A 27,701-nucleotide genomic window follows, 5' to 3' on the forward strand; every position below is an offset into this window, starting at 1 on the left:
ATCCAAAAATAGCTAATTCACTATAAAAAATAAAAACAAGTATAAAAGAAAACATTTATTTGTTACTGTTGCTAAAACAACATCATTATCATATACATAACTGGGATATGCCTAAAATCTAAGGAAGCATATTAAAACAATGAGTAAACACACAAACAATGATGAAGAACTGACAAAATAAACTTTTTTGTAATTTAAATTGTTTTCATTATTAAAGTTTGGTTGAAGATCAGAAATATTTTGTGAAGACTAAGCTAAATTACTTAAAATCCACTTACAAGAGAATTTTTAATATACCAAAAAACACTAAGAAAGCTTTTTTAGTACAAATCTAGTAAGTACCTAATCACCAGGATATTATAAAAATTATTTTATGTTTAACAAATCTAACTTTGGCTTTATATGTATCATTAATATGCAATACATTGTAAATGTAAAAACTATGACGGCATGCTAAACATAAAAATGCTATGGAAAACTATTTAAAGAGGTGACGGGTTCTTTGTTGTTAGGTAACATGGATGTATTAGGCCATTAAGATGTTGTTGGAATGGCCAAAATCTTTGAAAAGCTTTGGATTCTGAGGTTTGTACAATTTCAGCGTTTAATCAACTTTCCTAAAATCAAAAAATAATATTATTAGAGATAGTTAAACATTGAATTATTAATATAAAGTAATTTTATTTCTATCTTGGGATGAATTATTTTAGAATGTTTCAGCTATTTTTAAATGAAGCTAAGAGTTGTTGCTAGTAAAGTATGTCCAAGTTAGTAATTGTCTAAATAAAAAGATTTTAGAAATTGAAATGAGGGTTGAAAGCCATTATCTGAAGTAAAATATCACGTTGCCTAATTCAAATCTTCCAATTTATTTGATTTAATTTCGAAATAAAGGCTAGAAAAAAAAATAATTAACATTTAAAAGTGATTAAAATTTGCTTTCAACCCTTTTTAAAAAAATTTAAAAATAAAAAATAATGTCTTGTAATGAAAAAAAAAATATTAAGTAAAAAAGGAAGAAAAAAAATATTATTAGTGATTTTTAAAGCTATAATAGATTCTTATATATATGTTTAGTATATTCTTTTAAGCTCAGGGTAAAGTTAAGCTTGTATGCAAGATCGTCCAAGGGAGGAGGGATAAAGTTATAGTACCCCCAACCCCAAAAAAATATAATATACATATTTTTGGGACTAATTTTCACCTCTACACCCACTCTGTAGATTTTTCCCTCTCGTAAGTTTTGTGGGAGCCATCCCACAATCTACTCTATTACAGTTTAATTGTTTAACTCCATCCTTATATAAAAAAAATGCTTGGACGTCCTTGCTTGCATTGAATAACTACAAAGGGTTGAAAACAAAATCAAACCATCTTCTAACTAGCCTTTGCACTCTCTTAGCATTTATTAGTTGCAAATTTAGGCCATTCCGTGATATTTCACATTACTAAATAAAATTTTAATTTAATCTTAATCATTAAGTGATCTAAATGGATAAGACAATGACCACTAAAATGATGTACATCCTCAATGATGATACACAAAATTGCCCCTTCTGTAGATAGCAATAGTTGAAATTCAATTTGAAATATTTGGCACTAACTTAATGAACCAACCAAAGTTGCTAAGCAAACTATTATGAAAACGTTACTATGAATCTTTGGGACTATTGTAATAAATAGCGGTAGCCCAATGTCCCTTCTCTCACTGTTATCAAGTTATCAATCCCCCCTCGGTTTCTTTCTGTGGGTTTAAGAGGTTTGGGGGAGAATTGTATAAACAATGACACATACACTCACAAGGCAAGGGAGAAGTCCCAAAACAAACCAACAAACATATTTATAGCGTAGCTTCTCTTTCCCTATCTATCATGATAGAAAAAAAACTTGAATTACTTACAGGATTCTCATAGTGTTGGATGAACCAGCTCCTTGCTTCCAGCCAGTAATAACAATAACATTGTCACCAGCATGAATAAACCTAGAAGGGAAAAAAAGAAGTAAATGTCAGCGGTTTTCCTAGTCGAGCACAAATTACTCCCTCTTCAATTATATAGGAAGGGCCGGTAGGAGTTTTTTGTTTATTTGTTTAGAACCGGTTAGGTTAAGTAACAGAGTAGGCTCACAGGGTTAGGATATAGCCCCACAAAACTATGGCTTCAAGCAGAGGTTTGGAATCTGAGATAAAAAAATTCCTCTCTTATTTCCAAATAAAGAAAAGGGGATTTCCGTGTTAGATAGGCACTTTGAGGGAAAGTACCAAATTTTCTTAATTTATTTGGAAGGATACTCCATTTAATGGGAAAATTGTTATGTATAAGTAATAAGTATAGGATTTCATAAAAATGCACGTAAATATTAAATGATCTTACTTGTTCTTCTTGCCGAAGTCTACAGCAAACTGAACTCTGGCGTCAATATCAGCAATCCATGGGTCAACTCTGTCAGACTCGTACAGCATGGGGGTTATGCCACGGAATAGCTGCATCTGACGGGCAATCTATCACAAATACAAACAGAGTTAGTAAATTAGCTAGGTAAATAATCAAAGAAAAACCCAAATCTGGATATCTATAATATGATATTATCTATAACTTCTTACACATGAAAGTAAAAGAATTTAAAAGGCATGAGCTCTGCCCACAGGGCGGGAACCCTTTACTTTACCGATTGTGTTAGGCAGAGTTCCTACAAAAGAACCGAAAGAAATTTGCTAGCAGATATATTTCTTACACGATAAGAAAGAATTTGTGCGAATGTATCGCGACAGAGACTTGGGACTCCCACGAACCCAGGTCGAACTTAGGATGTATTTAACATATTATAGTAACACAGTGGGAAATATTCGTACCTGGGGGAATCTTGTAACAGCTAGGATGGGGCACAGTGGTCTATACTTTTAAACTAAGTAATATATTAAAGTAACACAGTGAGAAATATTCGTACCTGGGGGAATCTTGTAACAGCAAGGATGGGGCACAGAGGTCTATATTTGGAAACTAATATATTATGGTATTACAGCACAGTGAGCCCAGAAATCCAATTTTGTGAAAAAAATTAATACCTTCCTTATTTTCTAACCAAATCGAACAATTCTTTTTTAGTTGGAAGGTTTTTATAGTACCTTATACAGAATTAACAAAATTACCCCCTCCCCCACTCCCAAGATGATTGGGGGGCCAAGATATCCCCCCAAAAGTGAATAATATTCATATTTCTTATCTTAACATTCTCATTTTTTCCATCAAATTCAATTTTTTTTTTAATTGAAAGGTATTTAGAGTACTCTGTATTAGATACAAAATTTACCCTAAACCCCAACTGGGGCTACTGGGTTTGGGTTAAAATTCACCCCCTAAAAGTGAAAATAAGATATTTTTCTTCTAATTCGCTTATTTCTAAATCTATTTCAACAATATGTACTTTGATATATATACAAGAAAATTCGTATAACCTAAAAGTCCCCCCCCCCCCTCATCCCCAGGGGCGACGAGTGGGGTGGCCCAAAAGAAACATTTACAAAAAAAAATAGATCTTACTAAATTTAAAGTTGATTCATTCGATTCGGATTTTAAAGGGGGTGTGAAATTGACCAATAGGATGACAAGAGCTGAAGCTTGCCCTTGGGGTATGACCAAAGGATGTAGGAAAAAGGGAATGGCAGGCTAGCTGCTGGCTAGATGGTATAAAAAACCGTTAAATTAGGTTGCCAAATTTTGTCCTTAAATCTCATCCAGATCTTGCTCTTCGGCGGAGATTGCTTAATTGTACTAAATGTAACAGGAGTCAACATACAGCTTATAGCTGTAAAGCTGAACTGGCTAATGTCCTTACCTATGAACGTCAAATGATTGAGAGCTGTCTCATTAAATCCTAAATGTTTTTTTAAATAATATTTTTTAAAACTGTGTTTTGTTTAATTATTTTTAGTTTACCTTTAAAATGCTTTGGAAGCACGAATTATTTTTTTAAGAAAAAAAAACTTATTTTTTTTGTTGGGGGGGGGGGGAGGGGCATATTTACATATCCTATAGTCCTATATTTTTTTTTAGGGGGGGGGGGTGAGTCAACAAACATTCAGTCTTAGTTTTAGTTATAAAAAGAAAAATTGAAGAAAAAAAAATTTTAGGGGGGGGCGATTTTTTTTCTTGGGGCGATTTCTCTTTAGAGGGTGGTAGTACCCTCCTCCAAAATATTTATTAACCTTTCCATGACTTATGTGAACCTATCTATTTAAAGGAGAACCATATCGGTTAGGTGATGAGCAAGATCCTTTGGTACACACATATTCTGTTTCTTTTATATCAGGATTATACACTAAATTTAGCTTAATAAGGTTGCATATGAGCTTTACAAAAATGTCTATAGAGCTTAGGCAACTAAGTGAAAGTTAACAAGACCAACGGGATCCTCTTATATATTGCCTAAATAATGCTAGAACTTAATCCTAAAAGTTTTCACCTCGTTGCTAAAAAGATAAAGGTATTTGAATCAGAGCTTTAAAAAATATTCAACGTGTTTTTTTTGCATTTTCACCAACTTTCTTTAATATGGATTTAAGAGGTTTTTTTTATACAAAACTAATTAGTTTCTTGTTATCCAGCGTTAGATAATTGCACGACGTTTCTAAAATGGTATTACATTACGTCCTAAGTTAATATTTGATTAAATGGCAAGTAAAACAACAAAAAAAATTAAAAATCATTTTTTTGGGAGATTTTTGTATCTAAATTTCGTGAATTCCAGGGTAACAACTTCAGAAGGCCATAAAATCTTTAATTTTTTATAATTTTCATTGATTTAAAAATGCAAACCTCCTCTAATATGATGAATATTAACATGGACTTTTAAAATAATTGATTTTCGAAAGTTCGATTTTTGGGCCTAAATAATTTTTTCCACAAAGTTGGATTCCTGGGCTCACTGTGTACAGGGAGAAATATTCGTACCTGGGGGAATCTTGTAACAGCAAGGATGGGGCACAGTGGTCTATACTTTTAAACTAAGTAATAAATTAAAGTAACAAAGTGGGAAATATTCGTACCTAGTGGAATCTTAACAGCAAGGATGGGGCACAGTGGTCTATACTTGGAAACTAATATATTATAGTATTACTGTGGGAAATATTCGTACCTGAGGGAATCTTGTAACAGCAAGGATGGGGCACAGTGGTCTATACTTGGAAACTAATATATTATAGTATTACTGTGGGAAATATTCGTACCTGGGGGAATCTTGTAACAACAAGGATGGGCACAGTTGTCTATACTTGGAAACTGATATACTATAGTAACAGTGGGAAATATTCGTACCTGGGCCGGGGAAATCTTGTAACAGCAAGGATGGGGCACAGTGGTCTATACTTGGAAACTAATAAATCATAGTATTACAGTGGGAAATATTGGTACCTGGGGGAATCTTGTAACAGCAAGGATGGGGCACAGTGGTCTGTACTTGGAAACTAATATATTATAGTAACACAGTGGAAAATATTCGTACCTGGGGGAATCTTGTAACAGCAAGGATGGGGCACAGTGGTCTGTACTTGGAAACAATGTGAGCAGTTTTGCCTGAAGTTGTCAGGACAATGATGGCGCTGGCCTAAGAGTATTAATATATTTAAAATATTTTCACTTTTTAAAAATATTTTTAATTAAGATTTAAGTTAGGTAGGTATTAAATTTAAAAACGTAGTAAATCATTATTATGTCAGTATATTCAAATTAGAAAATGTGAACTTTCAGCTATTTCAACACCCAAGGGTTATCGAAGTAATACATATAATATTTGTTATTTGCTAAAAGGCGCATACATCAAAAAGTTTTCAAAAAGTACATATTTAAAAACTTAAACTGTATGGAGTAAAAGAAGGTGGGACATAGACCAATAGTTTTAAGAGGATGGGTACAATTAAAGGGTATAGGGAATATTATGTTCCAATGAACTTTTACTTTTTCATACTTATGCAAGGTTTACAAAAAAAAACTAACTATTAATTAAAAGAAACTTACCCTGCACTTATAGCTGGCAAGAACAGAGCTGATGGCGGTGGTACAGGTATGATCATAATCATGGTTACCCTCCTATATAAATAATTATAATAAGAACAGAGCTGATGGCGGTGGTACAGGTATGATCATAATCATGGTTACCCTCCTATATAAATAATTATAATAAGAACAGAGCTGATGGCGGTGGTACAGGTATGGTATAATCATGGTTACCCTCCTATATAAATAATTATAATAAGAACAGAGCTGATTAATAATGGATATAGAATACGTCAAAATATTAACAATGGAAATTTTTCGTCAACTTTGGTTGCTAAAATAAACCTCATTTATCAATCAGTTCGTTCATACAGTAGGGGGCGATAGGGTGGGGTAGATGGGAGGGGTATCGTTATTCTGGGTATCTGCTGGAAGTATCACTTTATTAGAAAATATGAAAATCTGGTGCAAAATCCAAGAAATTATATGTTGATTTGATTTAAAAAAGAATAAATAAAAGATAATAAGCAGTTTTGATTGAGAAATTTCAATAATAAAAGTTTTAGGTATAAAAAATATTTAAATTAATTTAGGAATTTTTTTTAATTGGTTATTTAGAAGTGAATTCAAAAGCAATAATACATCAAAGTTTATTTTCTATGAAAAAAAAGCCATTTGAATCTAAAGGAAGTCAAGACATGAAGCATAAGAAAAGAGACTTATAAGAGATACAGTATGTAAAGGTACAAGGGAAGCTTGTATTTTTTCTGAATAAAATAAAAATGGATGACATTAGCACAATAAACCATGCATAAATATAACTTACTTGTTGGTACTCCTGTAATGCGAGCATTAACACAAAACAAAACATTAATTAAATTACTCACAAAATACATTCATTCTTACAAAAACTTACTATACCTTTAGGCAAACAAGACAAGAAAACAAATAAAGTTTGAAAAATTTGAGAATTTAGGAGCAGGGGTGTATATTCTGCACAAGATTAATCTTTTCCCCCTGCTGCAAATTTTAAAAAAATTTTCCCCCTCCTATTTTTTTCCAGCAAGGAAGGAAATAAAATGGAAAAATATTTTCAAAACTCTTTATTTTATTCATATTATCCCCCTCCCACATATTCTTTTAGTTTTTTCACCAAAAAGGTGAGAAAAATGGAAAAAATGCTTTCAGTTCTCTTAATTTTTACATTTTTCCCCCAACGACATATCCCCCCCCCCCCCCTCAGCAGGGTCAAATTTGAAAATATACACCCCTGTTTAGGAGTCTTACATAAGGTTGGACCAGTTCAAACATGCAACAAAAATAATTTGGATTAGAAAATGAATTTAAGTTTAACTTCCCCACAAATTTAAAGCTACTCTAGCACAAAATTTTGTTCTTAATGTTAATTTATCTTACATTGATCATTCTCCGTATTCTGACCATTTGGATAATATAAAAGTTACATACCGCTCTCATGAGATCCTCGAAAAATCTTTCATTCCATACACAGGCTTCAGCCTCTCTGGCAATCTTGGCCATGGTTCTTACACACACAGCAGGATAGTCACTAGATAGATACAAAGATATATAATAATATAGCAAGATAGATAATATTTATGTATAGGCTTTAGTCCCTCTAGCTTTGTTACAGCCTCCCACTGTTGTTTTTTATTGAAAAAATCCACCTGTTTGTTGAGATATGAGAAGGGAATTTTTTCTGGGGGGAGGTTTTGTATTCCTCCCTCAAAACCCTATAACCTACCTTCGACTATTACCAACCTTCCCTAAAACTTATGTAATTATCTGTTGAGCCGTTTACGAGATTTTTATATAAAAGGATTGTAACTTGATAAAACCTTACCCCTTGGCGGTTTCACCGGACAACATGACACAGTCAGAGCCATCCAGGACGGCGTTGGCCACGTCGCTAGCCTCGGCCCTGGTGGGGCGGGGCTTCTTCACCATGGACTCCAACATCTGGGTGGCGCAGATAATGGGAACTCCAGCCCTAAATTAGAAATTCTGTATTCAAAATGAAGGCTCGGCATCAAAGATAAATTCCCTTTCGCTTTTTTTCTTATTACATGGTATAGTGATTTAAATCAATGCGCATCAAGTTTTTTTAAAGATACATAACAATATACAATAGACATGAAAATAAGTCCATGGTGGTATGGGTAAAGTAGTATTTACCCACCTACCCCCCACTCCAAAAAAAAAATCAATAAGCCCCTAAATTTACTCCCCTCAATATCAAAAAATATAACTTATAAATTACCCTCCTGAAACCTATGAAAGATATTTCAAAGAACAGATTTTTTAACATGCAGACAGTTATAGAGTAGCTACACTACTAAACAATGCTTACCTGTTACACTTAGCAATCATGGCCTTCTGTGCGATAAATACTTTCTCTGTAGGGATCTCAATACCCATATCTCCTCTAAATAGATAGATAGATATTATATTATTATCATGTATAGGTAGAAATACTTTCTCTGTAGGGATCTCAATACCCATATCTCCTCTAAATAGATATATAGATATTATTATCATGTATATATAGATAAATACTTTCTCTGTAGGGATCTCAATACCCATATCACCTCTAAATAGATAGATAGATATAATATTATCATGTATAGATAGATATTATTATCATGTATATGTAGATAAATACTTTATTTACCTATCTTATTAGTCACTAGGCTTATATCTATCTATCTATTGTATACCTGGCGACCATAAGGCCTTCACTGCAGGCAATGATTTCATCCAGGTTCTTGACACCCTGCTGGTTCTCAATCTTTGGTACAATCTGGATGTGCTTGCCCTTCTCTCCGAGAACTTCTCTTACCTTTAATGTATTAATTATTCATTATCTAACTCTTTAAGTCAAAATAATTGTAAGTAAAATATGGTAATTTCATTTCATTCAACTATTAAGCTTGCAAAACTGACAAATCAACCGTTTCCACCATTTTTTTGTCATTGATAAAATGATGAAAACAAAAATCTCTAAACTAAGATCATTGGTTAAAAACTTTAAACACTGCTAGTTTGGAACTATCAATCAATCTTCTATTAAAGTACCCTAAATTGTTAAGCCAACAAGTAATATGAAGTGGTTATAAAACTTTGGGCACCTACCGATGTAAATAAAATTCTAATGTCCCCCACCCCCCGGTTTTAAAAAATCTTGATAAAATACTGAACTCACTTGACGAACACCATCGGCATCACGAATGAAGGAGGCGAACACCATGTCAACTCCCTGAAAAGAACAAAATTATATCAAATAAAATAGGTATAATATGAAGAACGATAAAGCTCAGTCTTTGTGCCTGATGGTTCTGGTTTTATATTTATCCAGGACAGGTTTAAGGCTATTTGACAAAGGGCTATTATCACATAGAATAAAAAAAAGTTTTATTCAAATCAAAAACAAAATTTAATTATGTACGGCCGGAATTACCACCATTTTAGTTCACTAAATACTCATATATCAATAGCATAGCTAAATGTTTTTTTTCAATCAAGGAAATAAATGTTGATAACCTGTTCAACACCGAAGAGCAGGTCACTCTTGTCCTTCTCTGAGACAGCGGGCAGGTCAGTGTCTGTTCCAGGTAGATTACAACCCTTGCGGCTACCAAGGTTACCTCCATTCTCAACCTTGCCCATTACAAAGTCATCACCTAAAGAAATATACTATATATTAAAGTATCTGGATGTATGTTAGTCCAATACGATCACAAAAAAGGCGAAAAGATTTGTCTAAGTTCTTTCAAGTTTTATATTGAACACTATGCTAAAACATTAATCACTAATAACATTAAAAACTTTAAAGATTTTAAAAGCTTCTATGAGAAGTATAGCAGTCTTAATTAATTTTTTAGCATATTTATAATGTTATGTTATTTATAGTTTTATTCATACCTTTTTCTTTTCAACATAACAAAAGTGATTATAAACAAGGATGACAACATCCATAAGTAGCGAAGCATAAACAATTAAATAGGAATTTAGATATTAGTTGACAAAGAATGTATATTAGGAAAAAATCACGAAACCTTTTCAACATTTGTTTTTAATTTCTTAATATTTATTTATATTTCAGTACTATGACTAACAGACTGATGGTCAAAGTAAATTACATACTGGATACAAACAGGAAATTTAATTTTGATATTTTTAACTACAAAAATTTAAAAAAAACGGACCATAAACACCAAAGACATGAGGAAAAATGTGAAAAATATAAAAATAGCCAAAAACCTGCAAAAAGGCAGTCTGACCGCCATTGATGTGTTCTTGAAACGACAGGAAATTTAATTTTGATATCTATAACTGAAAAACTTTGGAAATTGGGCAATAAACACCAAAGGTATGGAGAAAAATGTGAAAAATACAAAAATAGCCTAAAACCTGCTTAAAGGCAGTCTGACCGTCATAGTTGTTTTCTTGAAACGATAGGAAATTTAATTTTGATTCTATAACTAAAAAAATTTTGGAAATCGGACCATAAACACCAAAGATATGGAGAAAAATGTGAAAAATACAAAAATAGCCTAAAACCTGCTAAAAAGCGGTCCTATCGCCAATGATGTTTTATAGTTAATTTTGCTCCTTGATAATGGGAATGTTGTCAAAAAATTTCAGCCTTTTATCTTTAATAGGAGCCGAGAAAATCACGTTTCCCCCAAACTAAGACGGACAGACGGACAGACGGACAGACGGACATTTCAAATTATAGAGTAGCTTCGCTACTAAAAAATGGGTTCAGCCGTTTTAAATTAAGATATCTAACCAATATCCAGAGTGTTTTTAGAATATTTGATAAAAATGTTCAACCTACTCCCCCCCCCCTCTTAATTCCTCGAGGAAACTTTTAAAAACTGCTTACCAATTTCAGTGGCCAGAACGGAGATGAGACCATCATCAATGTAGATTCTCTTACCAGGAGTCAGCACCTATTAAAAGATTAATCCTATCAAATGCGTTGTTTAAATCAACTAATATTTTCCAGTATAAGGCATATGAAAATGAGAAAACGCATACAAGCTTAAACTTGTGGCATTTGATTTCTTACAACCTTTTTGCTATTGTATTAGGCTAACATTCTAAAAAAATAAATGACCAATTAACGAACAAAGGTGGGGAATGGTAATATTTTGTAGTTTAAAATGACCTTTTTTGGGCATATCAAAAATTGTAGGAGTGAAAAAAGAAATGTTTTTAATTGTATAATACCTTAGTGATGTTCTTGTAGTCGAGCCACAAAACATCCTCTGTGCATTTCTCTTTGTACTCATCATTAGTTGTGATCTTAATAGTAGCTCCAGCCTTCAGCTCAAGCTCCTTTCTACCATCATCCTATGGAGAGGGTTATTGATCAGGGATTTAAAGTGATAAGTAAAACAATGGCTGATAAATTAATGTACATCCCATATAATGATACACAAAAAAACTTCTATAGATTACAATTTATTGTTAAAACGTTTGGACACTTAACTTAAAGATCCGACCAATCAAAATTCAATTAAAGTCCCAAAACAATATTAAGCCAACGATTAAGAAATTTTGCGAACTAGTGTAATTAAATTAACATCCACATGTCTCTCCCTACCTAATGTAAATGTGATGTAAATAACCTAGAAATCTAAGCTTATTAAATATAAAAAAGTGCAGTTATAGACATTCAATTCAATGGGGAATAAAATACCTACTTTTTATATGTTTTTATTAGCATGAACGTTAAATGCTACGAAACAACTGAAAGAATGGCCTCTACAAATCAAGAAAAAGGCACTTACACCCTCCAGGAGGCCGGTTCTGATCTCAGGTCCCTTGGTGTCCAGGGCAATAGCCAGACAGGGGTCAACTCCGTGCTTCTCCTAAAAATAATAATTTGTGTCATTTTGACTTTAGAACAACAGTTAACAACAGAATAACCACCCCTAAATACAAAGCTTTCTAGACATCTGTATACCAAACAGAGGCTTCCAGAAGGAGTGTTCTCAAAATTAGGGGGAGTGGATACATCCCCTTCCTTAACGAGGGTATACACCCCTGAAACACCCATGGGGTGTGTCAAGGTAAAAAAGCCAAAAACACCCTTAAATTTCGCACATAAATTTTCCTATAATAGGATGCTTTTGGAACTTTGGAGAATGTTGATTATGTAGAGGTTAGACATTAAGGGGGTGTATATACCCCCTCTTAAACTGTAATAACACCCCCAGGGTGATCTATAACCTCGGCACGCCACGATACTGAACTAATGCTTAAGTATTAGTTTTACCTTGTACATCTTAGCGGCCTCTCTGCAGTTGGCAATGGTGCCACCGTGGTACTCATGAGAACCATGAGAGAAGTTCATCCTGGCAACGTTCATGCCGTTCTCAATAAGCTCCAGAAGAGTTTCAGGTGCCCGGCTGACAGGACCAATTGTGCAAACAATACCACTCAAACGCATTCTGAAAAAAAAACGTTTACTACTAATACCAATAATTTGTAGATGGAAAAATGTTTTTTTTTTAATAATCTATAATACAAAGTAGAACGATGTCTGTCTGTCCGTCTGAAGCTTAAGATCTCGGTAACAGCTGAACCGAATGGGCTCTACTATTCAGGGAATATACCTACTAAGCTATTTTCTTGGGGGGTGGGACACCCCCAACCCCCTCCCCAAAAAAATCAAAAAGATTGAAAAGAAAGCGTTATGGATAACCCATAAAATTATGGCTCACAGCACCAAAATATGTTGGTTTTTTTTTAATATGTTCGAAATAAGTGGTTGCATCTCCATTTTTTAAAATTACCAAGAGGCTAGGGGCGAAGCCGCGGCCGGTAGTTAAATAAAACACTAATGAGGGAACCTTTATATTTGTTCTTTAAGAGTCTTCACAGAGTATCATAAAAAGTGATTATTATAGTAAAGAAATAGGACATCTGTCTGTGTGTACCACTGTACCAATATTGTTCCCCTTCACAGTGTAGCATCTCATTGGTCCTGGGAAGGTTTAAACCTATTATTATAACTGGAGGTGGGAACAACCACCCTTCCAAGAAAAATCGCCCCCAGAAAGAAATTATCTCTCCACCCCAAATTATTATATCTTTAAAAAAAATAGCCACTAGTTTGAAGTAGTGTAGCTCACATAAGAAGACTTTTGTGAAAAAGACATATTTATTGTTTACCTGGATGACTTGCTGTAGATGTCGAGGTTTCCCTTGTAGTCAATGCTGGTGGTGGCAGCTGCCGCCTTCCTCTGGGCTGCGGGAATGTCCATGGGCTCCAGGATGGACTAAAAAACAATGAATAAATAAACTGTATAAAGGATGCGGAAAAGAATGGCTATCTCTTCCATTTATATTAGATTTTAATTAACCTGCTTTGAACCTATACAAAGTTTTCCTAATGAGGGAACAGTTTTTGAATAAGATACTTGTTACTTTATAGAAAATGTATTTCAAAATGTTTATCAGCGATTAAATAACGATCGAAGCAACTTTTATAATAAATTTTGTCATTTAAATAGCTCATTCTCTCAATAAATCATAGCATTTCCAATATTTTCTGGGTTTTTTTTCAGGATTTACAAAAATGTTGAACAATATTGTTCATAATTTAAAAAGATAAGAATGCAGAGATGTAAAAGTTCTCCAAAATAATACAACAAATATTCAAGATTTTACTTGAAAATCTGTACATGATGGAAAAATTTGTGATGGGCCGACTATGTTTTTTATTTGTATTTGTATCTTAAATGATGTAACGATAGTTCCTTCCTACGCACATAACATATGTACATATGTGTATTATCTATATTTTCACTCGTCTATAGTGTGCATCTTATATAAAGATAAAATTTTGGCCAAAATGAGACAGGTTTTAAAACTTAAATACTTAGTAATTTCAATCTATTTGAATACTGTAATGCTTAGGAATGTAAAATTCACAAAACATGGGTTCAGAAATTTTCCCTTTAAAAACGAGTTTTATGATAAAAAAGACTACCTATTGATTCGAATTTAAGCGTTACTTACGAGATTTTTAAGTGTAAAGAAACTTTAAATGATCTGGGTTTTGACAATTTTACAAAATGAGATCTTTATTTAAAATCTATCTATATCGCTTTTTCAATATCTAATCTTAATTCAATAAAATCTATATATAATTCAAAGTGCAACAATATCAGTCTGTCTGTCTAGTTAAATGTAAATATTCTATCAACCACTGGACAAATTGGGTTTATCTTACAAGGAATTTTCTTATTGCTGCTCCTATCTTAATATAAATCAATTAAAAATTCGAGATTTTGTGGTTTTAAAAGGGAGTGAAATATTTTTTTTTGTTGAAGTAAAATGTTAGGATTTAATCTCCCCTGTTAATGCAAAATCTTAAAAACTAGTGGCTAACCCACAAGTATATTGTAAATATTCATATTTAAATGTAGTAAAAGTTAGTTTTAAAACTGAGACTACGACTTATTTGCTAAAGAGTACAGACACACAAAATATGTGAAAAAATATCGCGTGATGTAAGGAGACACAGAAAACGTGAATCTTTTTTTCACTGTTGGGGAAAATGTATCTTGACAGAAAAAGTGATTATTTAATATACTTTCTATTTCATTCAAATGTTAATTATTAAGTATGTCAAAAACATAATCTCAGTCAAGTCTACACAAACGAACTATTTTCTTTGGGATTTGATTAAAAATTCAAAATGCTATCTTAAAAGGACTCTCCACAGAAAAATCAACTTTGGATTTTTGAAAATCTAACCTGAAACTATTATTCTCTGTTCAATTTTAGGCATTTTTTGTTTTTGTGGCATCGCGATCGAAGCCCTTTGAAAATTTTGTCCGCCGCCTATTTGTACTGCCGCTATAACAACATATGCTACACTTTCCTCCACTCAATATGTGTTCGCCGCTAAAGAACATTTGCTCCATTGCAACCGGCCGCTCTACGATTTATCCTCTTCCTTGACTGGACAATCCTGCCGCCTCCATTTTGTGTTCGCCTCCGCCGAATATAACCATCTTTTGCCGCAGTTGCCGCATTCATCGCCCTTCTCCGCCGCTACTCCGCTATACATTGCGTATGTAGCTATACACAACACCCCCAGCCTCCATTTAATTTCTGAACTAGGGAGAGGGGAGCATGTATTAAAAAGCGACGTACAGCGGAGTAGCGGCGGAGAAGGGCGATGAATGCGGCAACGGCGGCAAAAATAGAAGCTAAAAATCACTAAAGCAGCACAAATTAAAAGGCGGGAGGATTCACTTAAAGGAGGTAAAAAATTTCAAAGGGCTTCAATCGCGATGCCACAAAAACAAAAAATGCCTAAAATTGAACAGAGAATAATAATTTCAGGTTAGATTTTCAAAAATCTAAAGTTGATTTTTCTGTGGAGAGTCCTTTTAATAAGGGATAAATTTGATTGACCCCCTCCCCCCATTAGAACTAATTTTACCAATTACTAAACGTGATTTATTGACAATGCTAAAGCTGTAATAGATTTTAATTTTGTTTCCCTTTATCTCTGCAACTTAGTGACAGGAGGGGGATGACGTCAAGAAAAAAGGGAAAGCAACAATACATTATCTAACATCCCACAGCATAGATACAAATATGCGCGCATTTTCCGTCGGTCAATTTATACTAGGGTGTGTTATCATCTCCGCACATTATAATATGCACAAATAAACACATTTAAAATAGATTGATGAGGGAATTAAAATTTTTAATTCCTCCCCCCCTCCACAAAAAAAAAATTTAAAAAGGATTTCCTTGGGAAGAGCAGCACATTTAAAATAAAATGAGATTGACGATTTGACAATGTAAAAAATGTGTGGAACTAAAGGAACACCTCGCCAAATATCCTTATTATATTTTAAACATATTAAATTTTTACTTATATTTATGTAAAAAATACAATAATCTCATATAGGTATATCATAATCAGATAAACGAATGAAGAATAATGTTAAAAATTGTCAAAATTATGTATGCAACATTTAAACTTTTAAAAATACCTTTTTTATATAGAAACTTATGCAATAAGTACAAAACAATAAAAATAACTTCAACAAATGAAAATAATTTCATTTCTAGAAATGCTTTAGATTTTATTTGTGAAATCTTCGCTCACGGTTATCCTCATTTATAGTTAAACAAGGGATGACAACATCTATAAGTAGCGAAGCACAAAAAAATTGACAAACAAAGTTATATAGAGCAGATAATCAGTTATCATAAGAAAAAAATGGAATATGCACAAACTTAAAGAAAATCACAAAACCTGAAAATAAGGTTTTTTTATGACCGGCGGACAGACGGACAAAACAATTTATAAACTAAATGCGCATTTGACAGGAATCTTGACTGAAAATTTCAGCTGTGTAACTTCAATAGCAGCCGGGAAAATTAAATTTCTCTAATATCGTTACGAACTAACAAAGAGAATAATAGAGTAGCTTCGCTACTTACAAAAAAAAATTTAAAACAAGCACCAATAAACTTCTGAATAATAAAAATAAAAACTTTGCTAACCGAAGCCTGTTCAGCATCGTGTTCAGTAACCCAAACCATTTTCAACCTGCCAGTCGAAAAAAAACATTTTACACAAGGACATAACTTTACAAAGCTATTGTGGCGCGAGGCGCGGCCAACAAAAATGCGGGAAAATTGAAGGAAGGCATAGCTGCGGCGATAGAGCATTTAGCGAGAATTGCCTTTAGACTAAACTAACATTTTTGTGTTTATATGTTTTTCAAGGAAAATTGTGCGTTTTCAAGGACAATGTAATACACTTTATAAACAATAATAGGAAGTAAATATGCCATTAAAACAACTTAAAAAAATAATTATTAAGAAAAAATCTTTAATTGTATGATATTCTAAAAGAGTATTTCACGTTTCTAATTTGGAAAGACTATGAGACTGAAAAGAATGTTAAAAAAGTCCACTTGTTCTTTGCGTGTCTAAAGGGGGTTTCAAGAATTAACTTTTATTTAAACGGCCTTTTTTAATTAAAAAATATGATTTGATATAGAAAGTGCTTTTAAGGCCAATACAATTTTTACAAAATTGTAGAAAATATAAAACCCTGTTATTAAGAAAGCACCTTAGTTCTTTTTGCTACGACATTTGTTTATGTAATCTTTAATTTTGTGGTAAGGAGATCCTAGGTATTAAAAAATTAATTCTAATAATATTATTGGAAAAAGTTTTCATATCATATTATATAAGAAAATAATAATTTTAATATAATATGACCTTAAGTTTTAATTTGGCATAGTGACAGACAAGGAAAGCTTGCTGGCAACTTTCTCAATGTCCTGAAGCAGTCAGCTGTTCAGGTATAGAAGCGGTTAATAATGTTATAAAAGGGGTGCAAAAGTAATTTTTATGTAACTTAAGTTAAACAAAAACAAAGTATAATAAAAGTGATTTGGTGTAACTAATGTTTTTTTTCGCTGGCAAAAACACAAACTAATTAAAAATATTCGAACATTTTTCTTCAAAAAATTGGAAGATTTTTTAATGAATTTTTTTCAGAATGCAAACGAATAAGTTATTTAGATTGGTTGGTTTTCTTGAGGATGTTGGAGTACGAAGACTGTCTACCTCACAAAAATGTAATGAAAAAGGATTTTTCTCATCTATATTTGATAAACAGGTATAATAAAATATTTTAACTAAAACTACTCGCTTTCAAAGGGTTGTATCTGATCCAAAGTCATAACCCAAGAATACAGAAACAAAGAGGATCAAAACGCAGGGAGAGGGGGGGGGGGCTGTTTAATAATAACGTTTTCTTATTCGTTGCCTTAACAAATTTAGGGAATTTATTGAATTTTGATTGGTTGTTTCATTAAGTTAACGTGTCCAAACATTTTAATCATTATTTTAAATCCACAGAATTTGGTGCATCATCATTGGAGATGTATATTTATTTATTGGGCATAATCTTATCCCTCTAGATCCGGCCCTGGTGATAAAGTCTAATAATAGCAAAGCTATTTGAAATCATAAGCTAAACATGAGGGCTTGCTTGAAGAAAGAAAGAAAGAGAAAAAATGATTACATTTCATGAAAACTGATTCCTTTTTGAGTAGAAGAAATAATATTGTCCTTTTGTGAATAAACATTCAAACCCCCTATAAATTTTTTTTTCCGTATGGCTTTGAAACCGATTAGTGTCAGCAAGAATACAACCGGTTCTCAGCCATACTGAAAAATCATATATAATATCAAATTGCATAAATTTTCCACGCATATTAAAATAAAATCATAATTTAAAAATTGAATAGTAACCGCGTAAAGCTGCCTATAATACGATGCAATAAATAACCCCTAATAATCTTATATAAAATGGCAATTATTCAAGGTAGAGCTACAATCAGCGTCTCATTCCAACAAGCTATCAGACAAGGATATGATCTATGAGTTGACAACTCATAATGTGAAGCCAGACTCTCTTGCTAAATACCTCACAGCAACACAAAATCTTATTGGTAAGGCATTAAACTTTTAATATTGATTTTAAGTGTTCATGATATCCTATAGATTAATTCTAATATTTTTGAATCATAAAACATATTATTTCAGTGAATTATTGACAATAACTGCCTAAACTTAATTTTTTAAAATTATAATCTAAACTTAACAACTTAGGAACATGATATACCAAAAAAAAGTTCTTTAGTATACTTTGTAAAATATTCTAATTATTGTTTCTTTTAAAGTACATAAATATATTCAACAATTATGTTAATATATTTACAAATACTGTATAGACGTTGATATTCGATAATTACCTAAGATAAAGTAGACATAAAAATGTTTATTTACAACAACAACAAAAAACACCCAACATTGATTGACTACTTTAATGTCTTTAGGATTTTGTAATGCAAATAAAAATGTTCTGCATGGTGAATGTTATGGAAACTTTAAGGTTATAGTTGGAGATCAGGTTAGTTTATTTCTCGTATTCATTCGAATCCAGTGGACAGGAACCGGTTCTTATCCATACGAATAAACTATGTCTAGCATCGTATTATATCCAGCTTTCTACGAATATAAAAATGTACAATCATAAGATTAAAACCAGTTTTTTACCCGGTGCCTTGGGCACCTGTGGGCTTAAAAAACTGGCTTTAATCTTATAATTGTACATTCTATATCCGCGGAAAGCTGTTTATAATACGATGCGAGAAATAACTATTATTCTAATCCCAGTATGGCTTCCAAACAGATTAATATCCGCTGGAACCAGTTCTATAAAAACATCTCGGAACTGAAGTAAAGCTTACATAAAATGGAGAACTCAAGTTGTTCTGTAATTATTAAAATCTTAAGCTGTAGAAAAACCCTTACTACGTAACTTTAAATCCTAGGATATACTGGAAAGATGGTTGGACTAATATTGACTATATGCATGTCCTTGTTTTAGGATCAATTTGTTCATTTATGGAGATATGAAGGAGGTTATGAAAATATTGATGAAAATATCAGGTAAAACATAATTAATATCTCACTAACAGCACCTGAGCGCGAGGTCGACAGTTTCTTTAGGCTTAAGCTTTTTAATGGGGGGGGGGGGGGGGATATTCACCATCCCAAGCAAAGTTGTCCCCCCTCCCCCCATACAAAATGATATGTGAATAACTTTGATTGCATATGATTTCTAAATAGTCTTTATATTACATATATAGAATGGATTGTGACTATTATGGGCCAATGCACTCCTTTCATCTTAATATATAAGCAATAGTAACAACCATTTACAGAAAAGTTGGGGGGTAAGGTAAAAAATCAATGTCGAATTTACCAAAAACTTTTCTTTAAACATAGGTATTAATCACTATTCAGACCATCCTATTATAAAAAGTAAAAGCTTATTTGTCTGTAGCGAAGGATCTCGCTACCCGCAGACATAAATATTGAGATATCATTAGTTAGTAGATTATATAAGTTTCACGTAATAATAAGAAGCAAAGTGAATGCATTACTATTTTACTAAAACTGAGAAAATAACATAGTCAAGCTAATTGAACAGAGTGTTTGATCCAGATCCACAAATATAGTAAAGTGTTTAGATAATGTTTTTAAATTATAGACTTCCCAAAACAAGAGATTTTTAAAAAGCAAGATTTTTTTTATTGTTAAAATAAGAAGACTAATATTGGGCACTTAATTCACATTAGGAACATAATTCGTTGTTACCTAGCCAGGAAAGATTATAAATCATAGAAATGAGTTTTTTTTTGTTGTTGGCAATTTTGTGATTCAATTAGGTAAACTAAGATCCTAAAAACTGGATGTAATACGATGATAGTCATAATTGTTCTGTATGGCTGAGAACCGGTTCTAATTCACCGGATATTAATCGGTTAATCGAAGTGATACAGGAAAAGATATTGATACATTAACTATACTAAAACATAGTGTTATTAGTTTGTGTATCTAACTGTCGAATGACTGGAAATTACACAACACAGATACAGAATGAAGCCATTCAAAATCTATTTTTGGCTTCCAATTCTTAATTACAAAAATATTTTTCATGAAAAATCAATGACAATTTTGTCAGTTAATAGCGAAAATATCACTTAGGTTTTTATAGATTTATATACCCGCTAAATATCATGTATACAAATTCACAGGGATCTAATGGGATAAGACAATGACTGATAAATTGATGAATATCACTAATGATGATACACAAAATTATCCATTCGGTAGATTTCAATTAGTGGTTTGACACTCAACTAAATGAACCAACCAATCAAAATTAAACTAAAATCCACAAAGTTATTAAGCCAGCATTAAGAAAACTTAATCATAAAACTTTAGGGACTGTACTAAACAGTTCTATGTTCCCTACTCTTATCCCTTCCTGACAAATTCTGCTTTTGAAGCTGGAAATTTTTCTGGAAGAAACCAGAGGTGAATTCTTAAAAAACTTTTGCCTCACTAAAATCAGTTTGCCCCACTAAAATCAGAAAGGCTCGCTAAAAATTTAGAGGGGATAATTTTGCCTCACTAAAATTTTAGTGGGGCAAACTAATTTTAGTGAGGGAAAAGTTTTTTAAGAATTCACCTTAGTTAGGTACCTTCTTTCTCCCTGATAAAAAAGTTGGATGTGCGTTATGTCCAATATGAAATCAAAAAGGAAGATTAACATTGGTCATAGTAAGGTTTTAAACTTTAATTAGAGATTGTTAGTCAACAACTTTTCTTCCAAAGGTCAATTAATACTATGGATATGGAATATACGTGGATATTAAGAAAGACAGAAACTTGTCATTTATTGGTCAGTTAGTATACCCAGTAGGAGGAAAGGGGATGGGGTAAAGGGGAAGGTTAGTTATTTCAGCTCGCTACAAGTTTTACTTTGTTAGAGTACATGATAATCTGGTTTAAGATCCAAGTAATAATACATCCATTGCAATAAATATATTTCATATTTCAGGTTTCTGGCAGACAGCAAAGATTTCGCAGCAATTGAGAAAGACATTGTGAGCTGTTTAAGAAGCCGACACAGCCAACATATGTTAAAATTCAGCTATTGGCCAGAAATTCAGCTCAGGTCTCATTATTTACTTCTATTATTAGTACAGATGGGGTATTTCCAAGAAGTGCATTTAAGATACTTTTTAATATGGGTTATAGATAAATAGCATTCTACAACCTAGTTTGGATTTACTAGGGGGGGGGGGGGGGTAAAGCCTTGAGGGGGTAAAAAAGGAGGAGGGAGAGGTAGAAAATAGCATAAAACCAAAAAGACTTAAAAATAAAATAGCCTTAAACGATCCTCAAACCTCTGTGAAGCTTCCCTTACATGGGAATCTATCGGTGCAGTGGTTACCAAAATATGAACAGATGAACAAACACTTTACTATTAACACTAAAGAACAAGAATCTAATCTATAACTTATTTTGTCAATCTCTTACTTTAAAATACTACTGAATTAGTTAGGTAAAAACATTCTTATTTCAATAATTTCTAATGATGTGTCCTGCCAACCCTAAATTAAAGCGATGCAATAATAAATCATAACAAAATTTGATATCTTTTTTACAGAAATGGAAGCAACATTTATGAGTTGAGATCTTATCATCTAAAGCCAGGAACTATGGTAGAATGGGGTAACTTCTGGGCTAAAGCTATCAGGTAAATCAATATTTTTATCAGCATAGCTACACTATAATTGGAATTTGTCAATGTATTCATTTGTCCATCACACCCCATGAAAGACACTGTTTGTGTTAAATAAGCAATAACGCCAATAGTTATTTTATAGGTAATCTTTACCACCCCTTAGGTATACGTTTGTAGGTGCTTTTTTGTTTTCTTGGGGGGGGGGGGGTCAAATAGAGAATTTTAAAATATTTAGGGGAAGGAACCAGGGTGTCAGAGAGCAAAAAGGGGGACAATGGGGTCAATTTTAGAATTTTAGGCGCAAGTGGGGGGGGGGAGGACAGGGGATGTGCGAATGCGCACTTAAAATGCCTGCCAATAGTTCATTCAATGTTATTATCTTCTTTATATTTTAGAATGAGAGATTACAAACACAAGGAAGCCTATGTTGGTATGTTCTCACAAATAGGAGAACTTTATAATGTTAAGGTTGGTATAAATAATTATTATACACTTTATTATAGCACAACAACTTTATTACTAAAGAAAATAGTTTGCAAAAAAAAAAATATTTGGAAGATAAAGAAAAAATTGCACATTAGCTTAAGTACACAATATCCAAAGATATGAAAAAGAACAATCAAGAAAAGGTTCATAGCAATTATGGTAGATAGTTTTTTTCCTTTAACATTATATACCTAAAAACTCTTAGACTTTTCCTTACAGATTAAAAATCATATTAATACATAATTATAAATTAAAGTTTAGTTAACTAGCTGAATTTTAAGGTAAAATTGGCTTTATAAGATGGTTATGCACTCTTATAGCTGAAGACTAACAAATTTATGAAATTCTAATGTGTATTCTGTATTTGTAGCATGTATGGTGCTATGGTAGCATGGAGGAAAGAAGACAAGCTAGAGAATCTGTCTGGCAGACACAATCTCAATGGCAGGTAAGTAAAACTGATTATTTATAAATTATAAGGTACACAAAATCTGTCAGAATCAATAAGTCAGTCACTCAGTTAGGGAGGGAAAAGTGCTCTTAAACTCAAAGAAATGCTTTACATCTAAAACAAACTTTTTTATATTGAATGTCAAGAGAAAGCAAGATTTAAGGTCTGCAAAGGGAAATAGATACACATCGTGTTATTAAGTTTCTTTCAATTTTCTATAACTTATTCCCTCAAATTATAATCACTTGTTGAGTTTGATTGTTTGTTTATTAAGGGAACATACCTCATCAATTTAATTCATGCCTTAATTGTACTTTTATTATTCCCCAAATTACCCTGATTTCTTATAACAACTTGTATGTTATGCTAATGTCGTATGGGTGAGTTGCACCTGGACTGAACAGTCAACTTGTCAACTCAAGGCCAGACTCTTGGTCCTTCACCTCATACCCGTGGTACAGTACATTACAGACAACCAACTCTCTGTGATGCACGACCTTTGTCTGAGAAGTCCTAACTGTGCATGGTAACGAGTTGCGCCTGTTTTGGGCCAAGGCATTCCCCCCACTCTAACTATTTACGTCGCGCATCTGACATAGTAGCAGTGGGAACCATTTTTAACGTCTTTAGTTTTGACGCGGTGTCGGACCGAGATTCGAACCTAACACCTTCCCGATGTAAAGCTTTATATTATTTTTCAAGTTTTCGCTAGGTACTTACTTGAAAACACAAAAAAGTGTTTAGGGAAATTTTCCAGGTAGGGAGGGAACATGGGGCTGTTTATTATTACAATAGTCCCCAAAGTTTTATAATAAAGTTATCTTATTTGATGCTCAACAACTCTGGGGACTTTTATTGAATTTTGATTGGTTGGTTTATAAGCTGAGTTCTAAACGGTTATTAACAACTAATTGTAATCTACAGAAAGGGTAATTTTGTGTATCATCATTAATAATGTACATCAATTTATCAGCTATTGTCTTATCCCTTTAGAATTCTGGAAATTTTCACTCAGTGAAACGAATTACAAATGCAAGGATTTACTGAAATTTTGTTAGCATAAAGAATACCTCTCAAAATCTTATTAGGTAACCTACAAGGTTTTTTTATGCAATTAATTTTTTTTTAGGAAATTGTTGCCAATACTGTGCCTTTGATCAGAAAAATGACCTCAAGAATTATGGTTCCACTAGAATTAAGTTCTACCAAGTAAAAATTAAAATTGGAGACCATTAAAATAAATAAGTACACATATTTCAATTTTTTGCTATTTTTGTAAATGAACAATGCACTTTAAATGATAATGATTCATATAAAACTTCAATAGTTGATTTATTGTTAATTTATTTTGTCATTAAATATATATTAGAAATTAATTCTGTGTAAAATCTTAGTAAAAAGCTCTAACCCGCCGCAATAGTGAAAATGTTGCTGCTGTGTAGCCAGGATGGGGAGGGTTCGATTCTTAAACCACAAGTTAAACTAGAGACATGAAAAATGATACATAATGTTGCTTTATCTGATGCATGACACTAATATTGAGAGTAGGGAATGCGTCATCCAGTTAAAAGGTGTAACTCATTACAGGTAGTTAAGACTTACAGAAATGGTTCTGCAATCAAATAGTTAGCTGTCTGCTTAATGTTATTATCCAAAATGTCACAATTCCAAGGAAAATTAAACTTACCTCTTCATCATAATTGTCAACCATTTTCAAAGATAGTTTTATAATTCTGCAAGTTTATTACAAGGTTCAAAAAAGAATAAAATTTCGGGTAAAGTCCCTTTTGTGACAACGCCTTTTATGGGGCGTTTTATTGTATTTTCACAGTAGCTTTAGATAGGTTATTTTTAGGTTAGGTTAGGTGATTGGTTCCGCAGGGTTAGGCCATTGGTCCTAGAGGGGCTAAAAATAGGAGGAAATATATATATACGAAAGGGACAAGTAACTAGGTAGGTACTAATCTTAGAAATTAGAAAATACACATAAAAATAACTAGGTACCTAGTCCTTAAAATATTAATGAAAACCTCCGCCCTAATTTAAAACAAAGGTTTAAAATGGGATAGCTTTGATTAAGTTTGAAAAGGCAATAAAAACTCGCATTGAAACAATTCAATTGGGTGACAGAAATACTTAAAATTAGATGTTTAACTTAGATGACAACTGGTATAACTAACTTAAAATACTTAATAACTAGTTATATTTCAATTCAGTCACGTTTTATATTACATAAGTTTAATCACTTATATGAATACAGGGGTTAAATCATAAAAAAATATAGTATTAAAATCATTAGGTATGTAAATGTACATATTCTAACTATAATTTGAATTTTAAGTAAATATCTTTAAAGTAAAAAGAATGAAGAATATATTAAGTATTAATTTATATAAGTCTTTAAGCTTGACATATTATCGTAGCAACACAATTTTAATTCCACTCCTCTTTATATAAAGATGGAATAGTAAATTAAACACCAGACAACATGAAACTAACGCGTGATAACACAGGGAACCGAACCTTTAATTCTTTAGCATTAAATTGAAACATTATATTTTTGGAAAAAAAAACGAAGTATGATATTGTTGTAAGCTTCTAAATATAAAAGAAAATTAAGTTTTTTTTGTGGATTAATGTGCTTTATATTAGCCCCTGAAAAAATCATATGTTTGGAAGTTGCAATCAATAGACACACACACACACACACACAAATAATACACAGAAACACACACACACACACACACACATAATACACAGAAACACACACAGAGAAAAACCAATACTACAAACATCGTCTTAGAAAGAGTTGAAATCCAGAATAATTTGGATATATTATCAAAGACATAAAAGTGAATATTATAAGATATAAGATATATTAGGAATATAATCTAACAAAGAACACACAATTAACTCTTATTCAGTCATATAGAAAACCTTATGATACATCAAGTAAATGTAATTTTTTAAGTAGAGGGTGATTGCTATATAATGTTTAACGGGTAATTGCAACCAAATGACATCGCACGGACGAACATACGAACATACAAGGTATATATAGAGAATGAATCTGCCCCAGGAAAAATAGAAGCTTGGAAATTTTGTGACTGGGCATGAAAATAATCGGACCTGTTCATCATCATCATACACCGACTTATGGCCGTTCAGGTCAAGGCGGGCTTTCTTTGCAGCTGCGGCGGCCATTTCTATGCGGATTGGTTGGTATTTTCTGAAATAAAATCTTAGATTTTGTTGCACAACCCTTTTCTAAAAGTTTTAACTAAGAGTGGAACAATTTTCGCCTGTTTTTGAGAAAACATTCCCTATTGTAATATATATAGCAGTCAGAAGAAGTTAATGACTCTGACACTAGCTAGCTATGAAACATTAATATTAAAATTCTTAAAATTACTTATCTTTCACTATTTATTTACTCCTAACGTAAATTTAATATAAAATTCAAGGTTATTGTAAAGAAAACTAAAAAAGATAACACTTTATGCATGATTGCTTGACAGAGCAGCTTTAGAAACCACTGTGACTGCCTGCATGCAAAAACATTTCTCTTTTTTGGTTGATGAAAGTTCACAGTCTGCCTACGTGAACGTCTGAAAACGCCGGCAATAAAAATGTACTTTTTAAATCACAGAAAGGATAAGTATATTAACGAAAAAACAATTATAAATCGCTAAAATTATTTGTTCTTTTATTTGCGATCTATATTTTATTATAATTGATTGAAAAAATACTTTTTTTTCACTAGTTTTAATGTTTTTTTCTCCCTGAAAAACGTTTGGTTTCCCAGAATTTTCTACCTGGCTGTACAAAAACTACATGTGTTTGTGTGTGTATGTGTTTTGCCCATTTTTTCGTCTGCTTCGAATCACACACACACACACACACACACAGGCACAGGCAGCTTCAAAAAGTACGTTGCTAGGGGTGGCGATCTCAGGGGGTGAAAAGGCCTTTTGCAGGAGGGAGGGAATTTTTGGAGTATAGGAGATTTAAGCGCCTTATTAGGAAGGTAAAGGAGGGGGAAATCATATAAATAGATTAATTATTCTAGATAGCCAATAGGACAAAAGATTTTTATTCCAGTCGAAGATTTTTTTAAATTTCTAGTCATACCTATCCTACACTATAATATAAAGTAGAAAGATATTTCTATCTAAACCTAAAGATCTCAAAAATTGCTTGTCAAAATTAGTTGTGCTTTTGAGGTAAGCTTTATTGATACCTTAGAGTGGTTTTGAGTTATTTTCCCTTCCTTTGCAATTTTCAGGAGAAAGGGTGAGTTGACACCTAACTTCCAAAAAAATCTTTCCTTTCGTATTATTTAATTTGAAATGCCAGGAATTTAAAAAAAAAACTGCCCTTTCAGATCTAAATGTTTAAATTTTCGTGTAGTTAGATTTTTACTACAGTGAGTTCCAATTCAGTGGTTGGATATCTAGACTTTCTATATCTATTATGATGATCTGCTCTTGGGAGGAAGGAAATTTTTTATGAAAAATTTGGAGGGTTGGTAAAAAAAATGGGTAGATTTAACTTTATGGTTGCGTTGTAGTTCTTTAATCTTTTACAC

At 32.4% G+C, this 27,701-nt stretch overlaps 2 protein-coding genes across 12 annotated transcripts; one reads left to right on the forward strand and one right to left on the reverse strand.

The window, feature by feature from the left end:
• Window positions 1–42: 42 nt before the first annotated feature.
• On the reverse strand, window positions 43–26,379 carry LOC145329633 (pyruvate kinase-like). 11 transcript variants are annotated; one of them, XM_080173956.1, is made up of 18 exons: window positions 26,243–26,379; window positions 13,194–13,300; window positions 12,295–12,469; window positions 11,807–11,887; window positions 11,244–11,366; window positions 10,897–10,963; window positions 9,549–9,688; window positions 9,211–9,264; window positions 8,726–8,847; window positions 8,359–8,433; window positions 7,852–7,998; window positions 7,458–7,557; window positions 6,012–6,083; window positions 5,500–5,601; window positions 2,373–2,500; window positions 1,901–1,981; window positions 1,387–1,448; window positions 43–617 (listed from the first exon to the last, which is right to left on the reverse strand). In XM_080173956.1, the coding sequence occupies exons 1-17, from the start codon at window positions 26,315–26,317 to the stop codon at window positions 1,421–1,423; spliced, it is 1,677 nt and encodes a 558-aa protein (XP_080030082.1). In that variant the 5' UTR covers window positions 26,318–26,379; the 3' UTR covers window positions 43–617; window positions 1,387–1,420. The 11 variants fall into 11 exon arrangements, with proteins under 11 accessions (XP_080030082.1, XP_080030079.1, XP_080030086.1 ...); XM_080173953.1 differs by having other exon boundaries at window positions 8,359–8,517; XM_080173960.1 differs by lacking the exon at window positions 26,243–26,379 and adding an exon at window positions 24,801–24,914.
• LOC145329635 (protein NipSnap-like) lies at window positions 17,461–24,487 on the forward strand. Its single transcript, XM_080173962.1, has 9 exons — window positions 17,461–17,685; window positions 18,397–18,523; window positions 18,911–18,984; window positions 19,465–19,526; window positions 21,487–21,603; window positions 22,099–22,188; window positions 22,572–22,644; window positions 23,033–23,110; window positions 24,243–24,487. The coding sequence occupies exons 1-9, from the start codon at window positions 17,566–17,568 to the stop codon at window positions 24,324–24,326; spliced, it is 825 nt and encodes a 274-aa protein (XP_080030088.1). The 5' UTR covers window positions 17,461–17,565; the 3' UTR covers window positions 24,327–24,487.
• Window positions 26,380–27,701: the final 1,322 nt, after the last annotated feature.

The sequence above is a fragment of the Acartia tonsa genome, chromosome 10, assembly GCF_053477335.1.
Source record: "Acartia tonsa isolate MP-2025a chromosome 10, ASM5347733v1, whole genome shotgun sequence".
Classification (NCBI taxonomy): domain Eukaryota; kingdom Metazoa; phylum Arthropoda; class Copepoda; order Calanoida; family Acartiidae; genus Acartia; species Acartia tonsa.

Excerpts from the sequence above, each read along its gene's own strand:
- LOC145329633 (XM_080173951.1), bottom strand. The coding sequence starts at position 16,724 with ATGCTCTATCGCCGCAGCTATGCCTTCCTTCAATTTTCCCGCATTTTT. Across the intron at positions 11,367-11,806 it reads GAACCGGCCTCCTGGAGGGT|GATGATGGTAGAAAGGAGCT; the intron begins GTAAGTGCCTTT and ends CCCTCTCCATAG. Across the intron at positions 9,265-9,548 it reads TGCTCTTCGGTGTTGAACAG|GGAGTTGACATGGTGTTCGC; the intron begins GTTATCAACATT and ends TGTTCTTTTCAG.
- LOC145329635 (XM_080173962.1), top strand. The coding sequence starts at position 17,566 with ATGCAAACGAATAAGTTATTTAGATTGGTTGGTTTTCTTGAGGATGTT. Across the intron at positions 18,524-18,910 it reads AGCAACACAAAATCTTATTG|GATTTTGTAATGCAAATAAA; the intron begins GTAAGGCATTAA and ends TAATGTCTTTAG. Across the intron at positions 22,189-22,571 it reads TTCTGGGCTAAAGCTATCAG|AATGAGAGATTACAAACACA; the intron begins GTAAATCAATAT and ends TTTATATTTTAG.